Genomic DNA, 19,286 nt, shown 5'->3' on the forward strand with positions numbered 1-19,286 from the left:
CTTTGGCCTACCTGGACACTTTTCTCGGGTTTCGTATTAGCCTAAGTACAGCACTTAAAGCTGATATAACTTAATCTAAAAGACTGGGCCGTGTTTAGTGTGCTTGCCTGCTTTCAGGGAAGGTACACTTATACGATATAATGGTCTGCCAAGTAGTATCTCTTTCCACTTTCTAACTTTCCAAGGGGTTTCACAGGAAACTAATCTATTTGGCACCCTTACCAAGCATTATTTCAAACTTCTCTCATGTTTTATAAATACCTCTTGGCTTTTTTGTTGTATCCAGGGAATTTCCGCCGTATTATCAACTTTGACTAATTCCTCTTGTAATGAGTCAGTGCTTAACCTCACATTCTCATTTATCTTAGAAGAAGACAAACATATCTTAAATTAAAAATTCATCAAGTTCTCCTCCTACCCTACTTCATTTAATTGCTTTGAATCCCTCTTCACTTGTTGCATTTTAAAATATACTACCAAACATTTTGCCTGCTCAAGATGTAATGTTTAGTTAATTTTATTCCTTCCATTCTGTGCTTATATCAGCCACACTTTTCACTGAGAAAGCAGCAATGATCAGACAGGTCACACGTTCACCAGATCACTCTTGGCCTTCTTCCTGTTACTGTAGACCAAATGCTGCTGCCTATCAAGGCCTGCCCCACCATTTGTGCTTAGGATCTTAATCTTTTCCTCCTTCTTGAAGGCTTTGCATTTAAAAAAAATTTCCATCACCCTTCTGCACCATCCATTTCTGCCTTCTACTGAATCTTTCCCTACAGTATCTAAACATGCTCTGGAATCTCCTGTCCCAGGAAAGCTACTCTCCACTGACCACCACATTCCCCTTTAGCTGCCACCCTATTTCTGTGCTCCCTTTGCAGCAAAAAATCTTGAAAGAGTTTGGAATGTCACACTCTGCTGGTTCTCCTGCAACCTCACTGGCTGCCCCTTCTCAATCTCCTTTGCCTCCCTGAATTCTTCTTCTGGAGTTCTAGAAGTTGCTCTATCTTGGTCCCCTTCTGTTTCTCACCATCCACTCTTCCATGATGATCTTACTCAGTTTTATGGCTTTAAATTCCATTCATATGCCCTTGACTCTCAAATCAACATCTCGAGTCCTAGACTCTCCCCGGAACATCTAAACAATGGCGTACTTGGTATCTCGCTTGGATGTCTAACAGTATTCTCATGCTCAGTCCAGGGAACTGATTTTAGATTCCCTTCTTTCTCCCCACAGTGGCTCCTCTCCCCACAGTCTTCCCCTTCTCTGTGAATGGTACCTTCTTCTACATAGTTCTTCAAGTAAAAAATCTAGGAGTCATCCTTGAGTCCTTTCTTTCCCTTTCCCTCTATGTCCAATTCATCAGAAGTTCTGTAAACTCTACCTCTGCAAACTGCCTGGAAACTACCACCTCTCCACAACACTCTTACACCTCTATCACTGGTACCGAAGCCTTCTAGCTCCTTCTCTGCTTCTACTCTTGTACCCTACAGGAATCATTCTCCATACAGCGAAAGTAATCATTTCAAAAACGTAAATAAGATCTTGTAAACCCTCTGCTCAGAACACTTTAATAGATTCTCATTACGTGTAAAATTATGTCCAAATGCTACCTGCTTTACAAAGCCCTTCTTTCCCTGTTTCTTTCCCACCTCCAGGACCTTATCCCCTACCACTCTCTCCCTTGCTCACTTCAGCTGCACAGGCCTTTTTTAGGTCTTCAAACTTGCCAAACTCTTTCTCCCCCTGCCCTGAGTGCTTGCCCCTCCCCCATATATTGGCACATTTCTTTTAAGTCAGATCACAGCCTTTCTCCGTGGAGGGGCTATTCCAGCCAAACATTATCACACCAAACCATTTTTATTTGGTAAATAGATCTTGTTACTACCTAATTTTTTCTTATTTATTTGATTATTTATCTATCTCTCTCTGCTCACACCCAACCCCCAATTAGGTAAGCTCCATGAAAGCAGAAACTTTTCCTATCTTTTCATGCCTGTATCCCCCAGAGTCCAGCACTTTGTAGGCACTCGATAAATATTTGTTAAATGATTGAGTGAATAAATGTTCTCTGGCTAGACACATCCTAAATAATGTATGTGATGTAAAAGTATAGAGAGACTAGTTTGAACAATTGCCAGAATTGTAGTAGATTTTTTTTTTCAAGCAAGCCCAGACAGATATTGTACTATGGTTTAAATGAGATCTGAAATGTGATATTTGTATTGCTCTGAGAAAGGCTGAATATTTTCTCTTAAATGTAGTGCATGCTCTTTTTGAAAATCATGAGGTACCTGGATAAAGAGGAATATTACTAAAATATCTGCTAAAAGAAAACCACAAACTGAAAACTGATATCTGATGAAGGAAGGAAGGTAGGAAGGAAGGAAGGAAGGAAGGAAAAAAGAAGGAAAGAGGGGCTTCCCTGGTGGTGCAGTGGTTAAGAATCCACCTGCCAATGCAGGGGACAGGGGTTCAGGCTCTGGTCTGGGAAGATCCCACATGCCGCGGAGCAACTAAGCCCGTGAGCCACAACTACTGAGCCTGTGTTCTAGAGCCCACGAGCCACAACTACTGAGCCCGCATGCCACAACTCCTGAAGCCTGCACACCTAGAGCCCATGCTCTGCTACAAGAGAAGCCACCGCAATGAGAAGCCCGTGCACCGCAAGGAATAGTAGCCCCCGCTCGCTGCAACTAGAGAAAGTCCGTCTGCACACAGCAACGAAGACCCAACGTGGCCAAAATAAATAAATAAAATTAAAAATAAAAAAAAAAAGAAGGAAAGAAAGGAGGGAGGGAGGAAGGAAGGAGAAAGAAAACTAAAGTGAAACTCAACTGCATGTTCAGGTTCTGATCCCAAATCCAAAGAATCTTTTTTTGCTATACTTAAATAATCATTCTCCTTGTCCATGGTGTTCTTCAGGTAAGTTGAAAGTTGCTGGCTATATTCAAGAATTTCACTGGCTAAGTTTCCTCCAAACTGCCTATATTAATAAAAAAGAAAACACATAGGCTACAAAATCACAATGTGAAAAAGACACATTTGCAGTATTATTTCCAGATACCTAACCATTTCTACGCAAAGAAATATGTGAATAGTTCTCCGCAGTGCCCTGTAGTTATTAGGACTCTGCTTCTTAGAGGACAGTACTTTCATGGGCTCCAGGACATGACAAACTTCTTGATCTCCCTGGGGTCATCTCTCTTCACACCGTCCCCATACCCTTACCCCACATGCCCTCTGTAGCCATCGGCCCCGGTCATTGCGCAGAAGAGCCACTGCTCTGGTTGAACCCTCAGAGATAGTAGGTGCTGCGCTGCTTCACATATATAACCACATTACCACATTCAGTCCTCATAGCCCCCACCCCACACTCAGGAAAGTATTATTACTTCCACTCAATACACCAGGGCATTTCAAACTTCAGGCACATCAGCATGGCCTGGAGGGTTTGTTAAAACAGATTCCTGGGCCCCACCCACAGAGATTCTGATTCGAAAAGTCTGGATGAGGCCCAAGAACATGCATTTCTAACAAGCTCACAGGCGCTGCAGATCCCACCTTGAATAACATGGTTACAGATGATTTAGAGGGGTTGTCAGGTGCCTAAGGTCACAAGTGCTGGACCAAGTTTTCAAACTCAACTTTTTTTGAGTCAGAGGTCCATGAGACTAACTGCCAATGGAAGAAAATGTCCTCACTGCCGTAAATAGGGCTCCAGCACATGTTTGCTGTTGCCTGAGATGCTATATGATCCCTTACTACAAAGAATGCATTAGGATTTATATAGTGAGATACAGGTTAGTGTTTTATTCAGGATTCCACGTATAAAATGGGCATGATGATACAGTCAGTCGTCAAATGGGTCTTTGAAATAAGTGGTGACCAAAATTGCTATGATATAGAATCTCCATAATATGTAACATTTCACAGTGTCACTGAGATACGCCATGTTTTATTATTGTTTTGCTCACAGGAGGCCCCGTGAAATAGTATTTTTGTGGAAATGAATTGCACATTGACTAGTGACGTGCATCGGCAGATCAGACAAGGTAACATTTCAAGTCCAGGGTGTCACCTTCATGTTCTCTATGCCCTGGCCATTATCTGTATGCTTGGCTAATATCTGTTTATTTAGGATTTTAATTTTAGTCTAAGCAAAGTCTAAATAATTTAATATTGTCTAGGAAAAGTCTAATTAGGAAAGTAAACGTGTATGTGTTTACAGATACATACATACCTATGTCAGGTTTTTTAGGGATAAATAGGAGTTTTAAAAATGATCTGCTGTTCAGAATTGTCCTCATTCCCTGTGCTCCTCCAACAGATGTTATGAAAGGGAGGCCTGGTCACTTCATAGGTCTTAACTGGGTCTTTTTATTTTTTGTATTTTGATGCTTTGACATCTGGGGTCTTGCTAATAACCTTGGAGGAAATGCCCCTCCCAGGACCAGCAATTCATAGAGATGGTAAACAACTCATCTGGAGCTCACCTTTCAAATGCAAACCCACCAACTCAGAGCCCACATCCCCAACCAAATGCTCTATTGCGCTTTCACACTTGGGGCCACTATTTCTATCCTAGTCATCCCTGGGTCAAGTACCAGAAAACTAGCAGCAGCACCTATGGCCCAGGGCCCAGAACCCACTGAAATTATCCAAACTAGTCAATCCTAAACCTGCCTGCTCCTCCCATAGAACCCATAATGAAGACACTTGCCCACATTTCCCTGCTCCCTCTACCTCTTTACCCTCCCTGGTGCTTCCCCATGTGGCCCCCCCCCCCCCATAGCATGGCATATCCCTCCTCTTGGGATCATTAGTATAACAATCTTTTCAATGGCAGTTGTCTCCTGTCTTGTTGGCCTTGCTAGTACCTAAATAACAACAACATCTTTATTTTAAAACACAGTGTCATGTGAGGTTGTTTATTGTATACTGTACTTACCTCCATCTCAGGTTAACAAGGGTGCTGTCATCCTTCCCATTCACCAGAATGCTTTGTCCATCCATTGAAATTCTCACCGATTGAATTCCATGCCCCTGGTGAGAATGACTCCGACACTGAACAAATGTTTCCTTAATAGTTTTAGGAACAAAGTGCAGAAATTACAAATGCGATTCTACCACATGGTTTTTCTAAGGGGGTTATGTGCACTTTTGCTTGTGGATAAACCTTTTTCTATTTGTTAACAGCATTTTAGTTGGTATGGAGTAGCCTCTTACTAATACATAGCACTGAAAATTCCTAGTACAAAATACATTCACCAGTACTGGTTTGTTCTCCCTTCTGTGTAATATGGAAGAAGAGGGATTATTAGCATCAATTTATAATAGGAAAATCAGACACAGAGAGGTGAATGGACTTGCTGAAGACTACGAGAAGGGGCCTTGAGCAAGCAGTGAGGGCAAATTCAGATGCCTTCAAGGATTAGGCAAGTTCCCTTTATGTGCAGAGAGGCTGAGTGTGCGGAGAGAAGGTGATGGGCTCTGTGAAGAATGACAGAGGATGCCAATTAAACCAGTTTAATTAGAACCTGAACAAATCACTAATTGGTACACAGTGCAATGGTTTAAACTCTTTGAGTAAAAACTGAGATTTCTTTGTCACACTAGTTATCAACCATGATGCCTTTAAAAAATTTTTAATTTTTTGAATAGGCAATACATTCAAATGTTTCAAAATTAAAAAACTATAAAAGAGTATGCAGTGAAATCTCCTTCCTGCCCCCATTCCCCAACACCTCCCAAAGGCAATCAATATTATTAGCACCTTCAATATCCTTTCAGGGTTTTTTTAATGTACATAAACAAATTTTTATACAAACAATTTTTAACATAAATTGTAACATAATACATATATTACACACCTTGCCTTTCCTCCTTAACAATATATCTTGGGATTCTTTCCATACCGTTTCATAAAGATTTCCTCATTCTGTATTACAGCATAATATTCCATACTTTATTTATATACTGTTTATGTACCATTATTTATTTATCCAGTTCTCTGATGATGGACATTAAGTTGCTTTTACAAACAGTGCTGCCATGAATAACCTCCTATATGAGGTATTTTGCATAGACTCACCCAGAAAAACTCTGACGTCTTGCCACTATCACTTGTAGCATACATTTACAAATCATTTGAATAAGAGACAGTGTAGAAGAGTTTGCACATTGTTCACCTAAAAATAATTTCTAAGGGATTTAAGATTTTTCCTATATAATAATAATATCACTTTTGCCCAACTATATTCCAAATATGCTTTCTTGCACAAGTGAGCAAGGAGAGCTGGATATGCACAGCCAGGGCCCAGTTTACCTGTGGCCCCATGGGAGAGTGTCATGCGGGGTGATTGTGATGCTTTGGGTGTGTGGGGTAGATCCCTGGGTAAAAATAACTGACCGAATTAAATTATATTGATAACCAGTACTACTTGGTCTCAAAACCTAGAAAAGGATCTTTTACTTTTTTGGGAGGAGAAACTATTTTCATTTTTTCAGAGATCTGAGAAAAATGGAAATCAGAAATGGTAGTGGTACTGGTGACGTCGAGGTCTGCAAGTGATAGGGGCGGACTCAGTAAGGGCCACACCCTTCTCCCTTATGCTCTTCTAGCATCACATGAAGAGTCAGGTGCGGGGGTGGCAGCAACCAGCCTAGAGGCCCTCCAGGCCAGGGAGCTAGCCGTAATCAACCCTAGGTTTGCACAGCAATTCACTATTTCCAAAGAAGTTTTGCATGTACCCTCTCACCAGCTCTCACCAGAATCCTACAGGGTGAGAGCAAGCAAGGCTTCCCTAAAATTTCAGAGAAGCAGCTGAAGCTCAGTGAGTTTCCAAGACACACAGTAAGTGGTGATGGAGCTGGGCTGGAGCTCACCTACTGTATCCCAGCCCCATGTTCCTTCTTTGCAAGATCTCAGTCTATTTGTTGGCATTTCCTCCCTTAGAGACTCAAACCTTAGCACATAAATACACCCAGTGTTGGAATCAATAACACCATTAGGTCTAAATAAGTTGTGAGTCAATTTACTTAAGAGTTCCAATTCCTATTGTAAGAGCTTTTGTTCCTTATATGAGATCAAGACACACATCCCATAACTGGAAAAAACAAAGGAGTTTACCAAAGTATGAATATCTCGGATACACAGAATTCCACATTTAGCTATTGTTATGAGCCACAATCCATGTGGAGACAGAGAGAGCATTCCAGGTCCATATTGTTTGCTTTGTACTTTTTGGTATGACTTAAGAATGCAAATACCACTATGTTCCTGCCAAAGAAAATGACCACATTATAGAAAAGATCAGGGGAGTGGTACCTCGGGGTTTGCATTTGAGCATATATAGTCAGATTCAAATCCAAAAACACTGTCATTGGAAATAAACTGATACATGATAAAGTGGGCACCTGTATTTGCACCACATTTCCCATCTCTGATTGCAAGTAAAAGTTTGTTTTGGCCAACTAAGAAAAGTCTTCTTTGTATGTTAGCTACCATTAAAAATCCCAGCCTACAACTGATAATCTTTATTTCTCACTAATCCATTTCATATACCTCTGTGCTCAAGTCAAAATAAATGAGTCAATTTCCCCCCATGTTTCTCATGTATGCCCACCTTCAGACCTCTGCATGTGTTGTGACTTTTGTCTGGAATGCCCTTCCCCATCCCATCCCCACCAATTTGGTCCCCCTCCCTACATCAGGAACCCCACCTCCCTGCCAAGATTGCACGCAATATTTCTCATGTCTAAATCTGACCTATTCTTCAAAGTCCAGTGCAAATATTACTTCCACCAGGAAGCTTTTCTTGAATCCTCCTTACGATAAACCATTTCTTCCGTCTCTGAATGTCTTTGTCTCAGACCTTACTGACATTGTCTACTCTGGGAGAGAAGCCCTTTGACTGAAGGATTTAGAAAAGCAAGGGTGATAGATAATCTGGGTCAGTATACGTAGCAGGAAATGACACAGTATGGGAGAAGTTTGAAGAGAGTATGATGAAAGGATGCCAGAAACATAGTTTAGGTATTTTGTGCAATTTTCTTTAGGACTCAGGTACAAAGTTCCACAAAAAATCATCAATCCTGTAGCTCCTGACACCTGTGGAATAGATTTTCTAATGATAGATAGTTAAAAAATAGTTTTGAAAGGCACTAAACTAATATCGTGTCATCTGCACTTTTATCTGACAAGTATGATGTTGTGTGAGGTTGCTCAAATGTATTTTATGATGAATTAACAAATCATGCTAACATATATCTAATTCAAAGAAATTATGTTACTATAATAAAGACATTTGTTAACTGGACTAGAGTGTTAAAGCATGGATCACGTCTAATTGATACGATGTGTCAATCTTGACGGCTAAGAAAAATGATAGCACGCTTAAGTTTTGGCATACTTTTTCAGGAAGAAGATAGCTGCAGATGTATGGCACTTGGTTACAGAAGCCATATATTCGGTTACTTTGAAAGTTCAAGACAGCTGAGGACAGAGTGTGCTCTATCTCATACACGAACTTATGAATGAATGCATCTCTCAGCCTCCCTCGTTCATCAGCAAAGCTTGCAGAAACTATAAAATTTGGGGAAGAAGAGAAATCACTTGCACCATATATTGATTTTGTTTTTTTTAATTGTTATGAAAACTATGAAAAGCAAAATAAAAAAGTTAAAGGCTCAATTAATGCAGAAACTATTAGGAGATAAAAAATTATTGGAAAGCAACTTGGCTCCGTTAGAAATACTTGAGTATTAAATGACTAATAGTGAGTAAAATATCTTTTATAAAGCCTTGGTTAATTTTATCAGTTAAGTAGAGACACAGCATTAAAACAAACTCATGATGGTCTAGAGAGTCTTAATTAAGACACAAAAGTACTCTGAGGTTTTTGACTCTCTTATACTCTATAATTATATATTTGCAAAATAGCTACCCAGATATATTTGTTATCTATTGATAAAACAAAGAAAGTGTCTATTTTATCAGACCTTTTTATCCCGTAAGCTTTCTTTATAATTTTATCAGTGAAAGTAACTATAGAGTAACCTATCTGAATTTGACTATGTATATTTAAGGCTACAAAAAAGAGACATCACAAAATGACAAATCAGTTTGACAAAAGTGACAGTTGATCCTGCTTTTTCTCTGATAATAAGACAGATTCATATGAATGACAGGACCTAGAGGAAAGTCCACATTTCACGTTATTTAGCAGCCACATCAATTTCATTTTGTAAGACACAGAAAAGGTGGTGGCCATTTTAACCTCTTCACATGTTAAAAGGAAAAAAAACGCTATCACCAGGGAAAAAAAAAAAAAAAAAAAAGGAAAGCTATAGCAGCTATTCAACTGGATGCCCAGGACAGAATTTGTTGCTCATTTTTTTCCTTACCTTGTGGTAGTATTTTAGGCAGAGTAAATATTTCCAGCCTGCTTCCTCCTGTTTCTGGAAGTGGGGAAAGCACCATCACTTCTACTACATCTGTTTCCAAAGGAGACACTGTGGATATTTGTAAAATGCCTTTGCCCACCTCTGAAAGCAAATGGAAATCAACACCACAAGTCATCGTTGATAAGTTTATAGAATCTTTTATACTCCCAGGTAAGATATCACGTTATAGAACTGCCTTCACTAAATCTTTAGATCCAAATTTATTTACTGGATATTTAAGTGACCTTTAAACATAAGTGATGGAAACATTTCTGATGAACAGATGGGGGCTTCTCTACATTAGATGTCTGGGTTGGCAGATTCAATCCAGCTCGGTTGGACTCAGCTTCTTTCCAGCCAGAGACGCCTCCAGAGTCTGCCATGTCCACCCCACTCAGCAGCACCTGCACGCTCTGGCCTCTTGAATGTCCACTCCAGCCATCTGCCCATTCCTGATACTGAATAAACTCAGGCATCAGTGTTCTTTGCATTTGTAGTCAAGGTTTTGCGGGTGTGGTGGGATTACACATGCCTTTGTGAGTTTGTCCTCCAGAAACCCAGGTAATCTGACCTCTGCAAGGTGCTTGGGGCCCACCTTGGATTCTCTCCAGATTCACTACTGCCACTCTCCCCAGGGACTGTTCAGCATGTGTCCACTTTCTCAGGCCCCATCTCAGCCCCTCCTCCCCTCAGGTGTTCACTGGATGACCTTTCCTCTTACTTAAGAAGGAAGACAGAAAACATCTGACACAACCTTGACCTCAACTTTCTTATCTTGAATCTCACATTTTCTCTCTGTTTGTTCCCATCTTCCTGCTTCATTTCTTGACATTTTTGTGGGAACAAAATGTAACCCTTTCCATCTGTAATTTTGAGCCCATACCGCTAATATCCTGTTACACCATGTGCTATCAATGACCTCTTTTAATTTTCTTGTGTCTTGTATGGCTTCCCCTATTCAGTCCTCAAGACTCCCCTATCTTCAAATTAGGACCTTCCATCAACCCTGCTAATTCTAATTCTCTTTTAGAAGTTACTAATTCTCTTTTCTCCACTGCAAACTTCTAAGAACAGAAGTTTCTACTTACTGACTTCCTTTTCTGACCTCCACTCCCTCCTGAACCTCTCTGTCTCTCTGTTCCAGAGGAGTAGCTGTCCCTGGGCTCACACACTGACTGCCTCATCCTAGCCCTCACCCCACTCACACTTCTGCCACAATCCACCCCTTCACGTAGCCTTCCTTCTTCAAGCTCTTCCTGGAGTGGGTGACTCCCAGTTCTCTCTTTACTCTGGCCCATCCTTAGTTTTTTCCACTGCCTTGTCTTCTTCTGCCCACAACTTCAGAGTAGGTAGCTTTTCCCATCCCACACTCTGACTGACCAGATATGTTGAAAAATGTAACATTTAGGCAGGACTGGTACCCATTCTGAGGTCAGCCATAGGTCCTACCACACTCCATATCATCTAATTTACATATTTAGGTTACCTGTTTGACCTCATTAAACAACTGGATTTGCTTCAACTCTTTTTTTTTTTTTTTTTTTTTTTTTTTTTGCGGCCTCTCACTGTTGTGGCCTCTCCCGTCGCGGAGCACAGGCTCCGGACGTGCAGGCTCAGCGGCCATGGCTCACGGGCCCAGCCGCTGCGCGGCATGTGGGATCCTCCCGGACCGGGGCACGAACCCATGTCCCCTGCATCGGCAGGCGGACTCTCAACCACTGCGCCACCAGGGAAGCCCTCAACTCTGTCTTAAACCATCTCATCAGCTTCCAGGATTTCAAGATCAGAATTCTATCATTAAACTTTGAACTACAAATGTTCATTTCCAAATTTATGATAAAGATTCCCAAATGAAGAGTTTATTGGCTTCAACTCTACAGAGCTTGTCAGCTCACCCTATCTCTCTACCTCCATAACTTTCTTTTTCCCTGAGTTTTTACTTCAATTGATGACAGCACAAACTTCCACCGTCCAGGTTAGAAACTTTGGAGTCATTGCTGATCACTCCCTTTCACATATAATCAATTACCAAGTCCTACCAATTCCATCAATCAGAGCTGTCCCATCCTTTCTCTTCCCATGACTGCTGCATGGGCTCGAACATTGTGGATAAGAGCACAAGCCTGAAGCCGGTCTTCCTGAGTCTGAGTCCTGGCTCCACCACCGCCTACCTTCATGGCTTTGAACAAATACTTAACCTCACTGTACCTCAATTGTCTTATGTTTAAATTGGGCATAACAGTAGTCTCTACCTCATAAAAGTTATCTGTAAGAATTAAATGAATTAACACGTGCCAAGTACTTAGAATACTGGCTATCACATGGTAAGGAATCCCTCAATAAATGTTGGCTATTGTTATGATTAATATCATTTCTTGCCTGAGTTACTATAATATTATAGTTTCCTAACTCGTCTTTTTTATTCCATTCTCTTGTCTTTCTGCTCCAGCCTCCACAGTGATGTCAGAGTCGTCCTCTAAAAACCAAGTCAAATCACACCAGTCCCATCTTGAAAACATCTGATGATGTGTCATTAACTACAGAACAAAGTCCAGACTCCTTGGAATGATGTTCAGCATGCTCCACTTTCTTTCAGACTTTGTCACCATGATCATCATCTAGTAAACTCTTACTTACCTGTTACACCAGACTTCTTACCGTTCCAAGTGCCTTTGCTCACTTTTGTCCCAAGCTAGAATACCAACAAGCCCCATCCTCCAATACTTTAAGTCTTTGGAAAACTCTCCCCCAGTCCTCTGTGCCACCCCATCACTTCCACTCCTTTCTTCACACATGGCAGAATTAATTGCTTCTTCCCCTGAGCCTACCCAGATCTCTGCTATTCCTCTTCCACTAAATTGTCTCCTTGACCTTTCCATGCTCCCACAGAGCCTAGGTTCAGGATCTTACACCTAGCAGGCACTCAATTTTTAAAAATCAATACATAGATTTGAAAATATACATACATATTTGGTATGTAAAGCCAGAAATAAAAGTATTAGTTCTTATTATTTATCACCTAAGTGCTACCTCACCTACCAAATCTGTGGTTTACCTGGGCATTTGGATGCACATTACTGCAAAAGCTGGATGTCATTTTGTTTAAAGAGGAAACTCTAAAGATGCATGGAACAAAACTTTCTTTAGATATCTTAATTAAATAGAGATCAAATGTTATTTAAAAAGTATTTCAGGGATAAACCAACCCAACGTTCCTTTGTAGTAACATTCGAAACATTTAGCCATTTCATTAATTCATTAATTGATTCAAGAAGATTTATTTACCATCAACTATGTACCGAGTACATGTACCGAAACCTCTAAATATGATGTGGGAATTCTCTTAAGTAACTTTGAACAGTTATTTAAATGTCTCTGTTTTAGAAAACATGCTACAAGTAATTGTTTCACCATAGCCCCATTTTCACAACTTTAAATTCTTTGGAATAAAGTGACCAATATTTTAAGTTAATAAGTATTCTACGTAAATACCTATGAATCCAAGAATCTGAAATAAGCTTGAGGGTTTGGCATTGATAACAAAGACGTGTCCTTCTGATGTTCCAACTAATAGATACATTCCTCTCTGGTCATACCTAGAAAAGAAGAAATCTGATTATCAGATTCTACTTGTTTCACTAATAAGATGGTAAACAAATTTATTGAATGACAGCATGGAGATACATCCAAAACCAGTTATTCTTATGGTTTGTGATTTTTAATATTATCAGACCTTATAAAAGGCAAGTGATTATATATAAATGTAATCATTACATTCTAGGCTAATACTGTTTCCCAATTGCAACTTATAAGTACATGGTCAAGAAGATTCACTAAGGGCTTCCCTGGTGGCGCAGTGGTTGAGAATCCGCCTGCCCCGATGCAGGGGACGCGGGTTTGTGCCCCGGTCCGGGAAGATCCCACCTGCCGCCGAGTGGCTAGGCCCGTGAGCTACGGCCACTGAGCCTGCGCTTCCAGAGCCTGTGCTCCGCAACGGGAGAGGAGGCCACAGCGGTGAGAGGCCCGCGTACCGCAAAAAAAAAAAAAAAAAAAAAAAAAAAAAAAAAAAGAAGATTCACTAAAAATGGGTAACTATTTCATCATAAGTAAATGAAATATGACAGTAAAGCTTTCTTAATATTTCAAGTGGACATAAGCAATCGTCAAATTAGTGATGAGTGGAACATTCCAATGCCTCTCAGTACCCATCCTGGCAGAAAGAGGAAGAATGTAGTGAAATGTTTCTATCCTTTCATCAAATTGGAACAAGTGGGAAATGCAAATTAGGGTAAGAGAGAAAGATCTGAAAAAGGAGCACCAAAAAATACAGTACAGAGGAGCAGAATGTAAATGGAGGGAGACTACAGATCCTTCCCCACTGAGCCAGAGGCAGCAGAGCTTGTAGGAACAACACAGATGGTGGAAACCCAGCTCCTCCCGGCACTAGTTGAGTAATCTTGGGCAAATGCTTCCCTTAACCTCTCTGAACCTAAATTATCTCACTGGTGAAATAGGAACAAGCATAATACTTTTCTGAATGTGTGGCAAATATCACACGCAATAAGCTACAATGTGTGACAGCACCGCAAGCTGTAAAGCAGGGCATAAATGTCATTTCTTATTAATACTTACTATTATGATATAACAAAAGAAAGAATAATAATATGAATCTAAATCCAATGCTCTATGCTGTCTCCTTAAAAGTATTGCTTCAAAAAATTTGAAATCAACTAAATGTCCATCAGTATACTATCTTTAAAAAATTATGGTATACCCATATAATGGAATACTATGTAGCTGTAAAAAAGAATGAGGAAGGTCTTCATGTGTGGATAGAAGACTTTCTCTAAGACATATCCTTAAGTGAAAAAAAAAATTGAGGTGCAGAACATTGTATATGGATTGCTGCCCAGTAAGAGCCAAGGCAATGACTCTGGAGCCCAATTGCCTCGGTTCAAATCCTAAAACTTGCCATTTACTATGCGTGTAATATTAATTATTATTTAAATTCTTTGTGCATCATCTTCCTTATCTCTAAAATGGACACAATAAGAATATCTATCTCATGAAGTTAATACAACAGAAGTGCTTGGCACACTCTAAGTGCTTGATATGTATTCATATAATTAAAAGGAAGTACTTACCTTTTTTGCTTGTTTGTGAATAAAATATATCCAGAAAAAAGACATGAGAAATTGGTAACAGGCTGCCTCCAGCGAGGAGAACTGGGTATTCAGGGACAAGCATGGGAAACTGTACCATACACTGCTCTGTACTTCTTGAAGGTAGAACCGAGTCAATATATTAATTTTCAAAACAACACATGTAAAACTTAAAATTAAAAGAAATTAGGGCTTCACTGGAATTCTCAACAGACAGGCCTGACAAAGTTGCTGCCAGAAGCAGGCATTACTTACAGGAGGTGCTGCACGGGTGATTCAGAGAGATAGGCCTTATGAACTGAGTGAGGGGATTCAACGTCCTGGATGTCAAGGAAGTGGACAAAGCCACCCTTGGTCCCCACTGCTGCAGAGAGGGAGGAGGGAGAGCAAGCCAGAACTGTTGCCTGTTTAAAATAAATGCCATACAGAAACAGACTCACAGATATGGAAAACAAACTTGTGGTTACCAAAGGGAAGAGACAAGGAGGGAGGGACAAATTAGGGGTATGGGATTAACAGACACAAACTACTATACATAAAACAGATAAGCAACGAGGGTATACTGTAGAGCACAGGGAATCATACCTGCTATCTTGTAATAACCTATAATGGAGTATAACCTGCAAAAATACTGAATCACTATGCTGTACACCTGAAAATAACACAGTATTGTAAATCAATTACACTTCAATATAAAATAAAATAACACCCCAGGTGCTCAACTTCAGTGTGCCAGAAAATGAAACCTGCTCTCCCTCACATAAGAATTCTACAGTTTATTTGAAAAGCCTGCAGAACAAGAAGAGTGGCAAGTGTTGTGTGGTATTACAAATTATACACTCAACATTCTTCAGCTAATCGACAGCATAAGAAGTCACAGCAATCTGTACATCATACTCTTTTATCCTAAAATTAGAATGATAAAAATATAAGGAAACTGCTTGAACTTTAAACCATGGCTTCATTTTTATCCTTAAATGATTGCAAAATGATTATACCTGATAATAATGAAAAATAAAATAATAAATTTTAAATATATTCCTAGCATCTTTTGGACATCTTTATAGAATGTTAGCGATTTTAAAAAATCAGCATTCAACTGCTGGATAATGGTAGATCCTGAGATGCTGGCATAACTGAGGAAGACTTAAGAAAATAACTATTGAGTTGGCCAAAAAGTTTGTTTGGGTTTTTCCATAAGATGTTACAGAACTTTTTTGGCCAACCCAAATATATCACTGGACCATGTGGCCTGTCACCAAAGAAATGCATCACAGATTCCTGCTTATGTTGCAATCATTTACAGAAGATGATGTCTAAGAGAATAAATTTTTTGTCATGATACTTAAGGAATCAAATTCATTCCTCTATAGTTGTCACTGACAAAGCCCACTGGGTTTCCTGGGAAAAATAAGATGGAACCTAGGTGATAAGGTCTAACCTCTTCTTTTGTGCTTCGTCTAGTTTCACTTGCTCATAGGGTGCTGTGTGCAGCAGTCTTGCACCCAGCACTTCAGACCAGGAAAGTGACACCTCGACTCCGAGGCCGTGTGGAGAAGTGCTGCCAATGACACCTCAATTCAAGATGGCGGCAGTGGCAGGCAGTGCGCAGAGACACCGCACCCAGAACTTGGATGTGAAGCCAGAGCAGCACAGCTGCACTAGCCCCGCGAGAGCTCCAACCCCCGCAACCCCTTCCCCGCAATGAGGAGAACCATATAGGGCATCCCCACCCATCCCCTGTCCCCAAAACCTGTGCTCTAGAGTGAGAGCTCCCACCTCTCCGTTCTCTGATCAAAGAATAAAACTTTCCTTTGTCTCTGAACCAAACTCAGTTTCAATCGACTGGCACGGGCAACACCAGAGAAGAGGACCCCTGCTGGGGCCCAACTCGAAAGGGTTGGTAACATAATTACATTTTGTAGTTTGTTTTGAATAAAATAATGGAATGTTAGAAATAGAAAAGATCTTAAAGAGATCATTGTTTTGCAGACTAGAAAACGGAGGCAAAGAAAAATGTAGCAATTTGCCCCAGGATCCCATGGCTTGTGACAAAGCTCAGAGGAAAACTCAGGTGTCCTGCCCCATTAGAACGCACAGTTTCCCCATTGACCAGGTTTTCATTTTATTTTTTAAAGTGAATTTTCCAAGCCTTAACCAGTTTGAGTCTTTAGTGGTATCTCAGTATGAAACTGGAAACGAAGTGGTGAGGGTTTGTTTTTTTAGCTAAAAGCCTTTATGGGAGATCTCAGTGTGTATGTGTACATGTGTCTGTGTGTCTGTGTTTCCTCAAAATAATCAGTTGAAATTACCCTCCATTCCAGGGCTATTGTGGACTAGGCTAAATATGTACAGCAATATTTGGAGGGGTCTTAGTTACCCTAGCAGGCACCATCAGGGGAAGCTAGTAGTGTTCAGGCATCCTGCCATCATGATGCTGAGCAGGGTTCTCTAAGGACCACTGCCTAAAATGTTCATGGGGAACACAGTCCCCGGCACAGGCAGGGAGATCTGGCCTCAGCACTGCTGGGTCAATCCACTTAACATTTCCCCTTGGGGCAGCAGTATCCTCCAGTAAGGAGAAGCCACTGACTCTCCCCAATAAGAGCTGAACTACATGAGTGTACAATGCCTGGTTTGGAGCTCAATGAAGGGTTGTCTAATTAACTGTGACAGTCGTCCGAATCTCTCCCCTCTGATCAGAGGAAGGGAAGATATCTGAAGCAGAAAGAGGGCCTTTCGGTGGTACCTATATCCCTCCTTAGCCTGGAAGTGCAAGGTAAGTCCTGATTATACAGACCCTTGGGTGGGTTGTTAAACATCTGTATGTCTCTCATCTATAAAAGGTGTGATCAGATGAGCTTTAAGATTTTCCTAGTTCTAGTAATTCTAACAGAAATGAATACATATAAACCTTGTCACATAGATTATGGAGTCTACACATATTCTTTCAGGTAAGAATTTTTATCTTTACTTTTTAGGATGAGTTTTTTATCTCACTGAATTTTATGCATCTTGTAATACTCTCGCATCCTTTTGCATTTTGCAATCCTCGTATATGAGGTATGACGTTTCATCTTGTATTATAACTGAGATTTTAATTTATAACAGAGAAGGATTGTAACTTCTCTTCCTACTACCAAGATCCATATCTCATCTAGAACTGTGTAATACAGAAAATGATAATTTAAGAAAAAATAGCATTACCACTGTTTCTTGGTCTTTTTATATTTTTAAAAATATTATTTTATGTAAAATGCACCATGAACATGGTGGAAAGAATGGTATCACCTATGGTAGGTTAGGGTTAGGTTTAGGTAAGGAATTGTGGTTTTCCACCCAGCATCAATACACCTTCCTTCTGGAAAATTTCTTGAATATCCATTGAGAAACCATCTCTCCCCTATTTTCAGGGTTGAGTGGAACAGATCTGACTCCCATTTCCATGGTTGATTTTAAGCCAGTTAGCATTTCTCATCCCTCTGTCTACAGTGATTAGTTCAGGGTTATTATTAAGACATTAGGAGGTATTTACTAAGCCTTCCGAAAAGGAGAAACTTCTTTTCTCTTCCTCCTCCCACTGTAGGAGGCTTTCTTCCCTGATGATCTGATGTGACGTTGGTACCTGTGGCATTTGGGTACCACTAAATGAAGCCTAAGATGAAACTAAAGACATAGTATACAGAGAGGAAGACAAGATCCTTGATAATATCATTTGAGTTGCTAGATCAAGCCACAGCTGAGCCCAGACATACTCTGTACTTTATAGTTAATTGAGTCAATAACCCCCACTTTTTAATTTTTGGCTCAAGCTGGTTAGAGTGGTACTTTTCTTTCATTTGTTTGTTTGTTTTAATTTATTTAAATAATTTATTTTATTTTATTTTTGGCTGCACTGGGTCTTTGCTGCTGCACGCGGGCTTTCTCTAGTTTCGGTGAGTGGGGCTACTGTTCATTGCGGTGCGCGAGCTTCTCATTGTGGTGGCTTCTCTTGTTGTGGAGCATGGGCTCTAGGCACGCGGGCTTCAGTAGTTGTGGCACGCGGGCTCCAGTAGTTGTGGCATGCGGGCTCAGTAGTTGTGGCTCATGGGCTCTAGAGTGCTGGCTCAGCAGCTGTGGCACACGGCTTAGTTGCTCCGCGGCATGTGGGATCTTCCCAGACTAGGGTTTGAACCCATGTCCCCCTGCATTGGCAGGCGGATTCTTATCCACTGCGCCACCAGGGAAGTCCCTTTCTTTCATTTCTAACCGATCCTCTTGAGGTTAGATGGGGCCATTTATCTAGTTATGGCCAAGAAGATGTTTCATTTTTTAGTAAAAGCACTTAATTGCTAATTCAAGACCTTCCAGCACTCTTCCCATACCATGGCACTGAGGAGCTATTAGCTGGTGGAGCCTCTGTCGACTTTGTTCCCTGAAAGGCCGTGTAGAGCAGAGAACCTGTCAATCCACAATGAACTTACAGCCTGAGTGAGATATAAACCATTAGGGTTTCAGGAATAACTGCCACCACAGAAAATCTTGTTCTTTCCCATACACCAATAGAGTACCTTATGTTCCACCCTCTGGGCTGTGGAATATACTTTATACACAAGAATTACTCTACTATATAAGGTAAAAATGCAATAAGGCCTCTGTAATTAGTATTTCCACAGACTATTGACATGTGAATA

At 40.5% G+C, this 19,286-nt stretch overlaps 1 protein-coding gene across 2 annotated transcripts in view; it reads right to left on the reverse strand.

Annotated features, from left to right (window-relative positions):
• The window catches only part of CFAP43 (cilia and flagella associated protein 43), a 104,467-nt gene that overhangs the window by 46,532 nt on the left and 38,649 nt on the right, over positions 1-19,286 (reverse strand). For both annotated transcript variants that reach the window (XM_055081317.1, XM_028481924.1), the window contains exons 11-18: positions 14,869-15,017; positions 12,944-13,047; positions 9,413-9,553; positions 8,419-8,591; positions 7,137-7,286; positions 4,956-5,086; positions 2,843-2,990; positions 262-363 (exon numbers count right to left, since the gene is read on the reverse strand). In XM_055081317.1, the coding sequence (XP_054937292.1) occupies positions 262-363; positions 2,843-2,990; positions 4,956-5,086; positions 7,137-7,286; positions 8,419-8,591; positions 9,413-9,553; positions 12,944-13,047; positions 14,869-15,017 (1,098 nt within the window). The remainder of the gene's footprint in view (positions 1-261; positions 364-2,842; positions 2,991-4,955; positions 5,087-7,136; positions 7,287-8,418; positions 8,592-9,412; positions 9,554-12,943; positions 13,048-14,868; positions 15,018-19,286) is intronic.

The sequence above is a fragment of the Physeter macrocephalus genome, chromosome 20 (assembly GCF_002837175.3).
Source record: "Physeter macrocephalus isolate SW-GA chromosome 20, ASM283717v5, whole genome shotgun sequence".
Lineage (NCBI taxonomy): Eukaryota > Metazoa > Chordata > Mammalia > Artiodactyla > Physeteridae > Physeter > Physeter macrocephalus.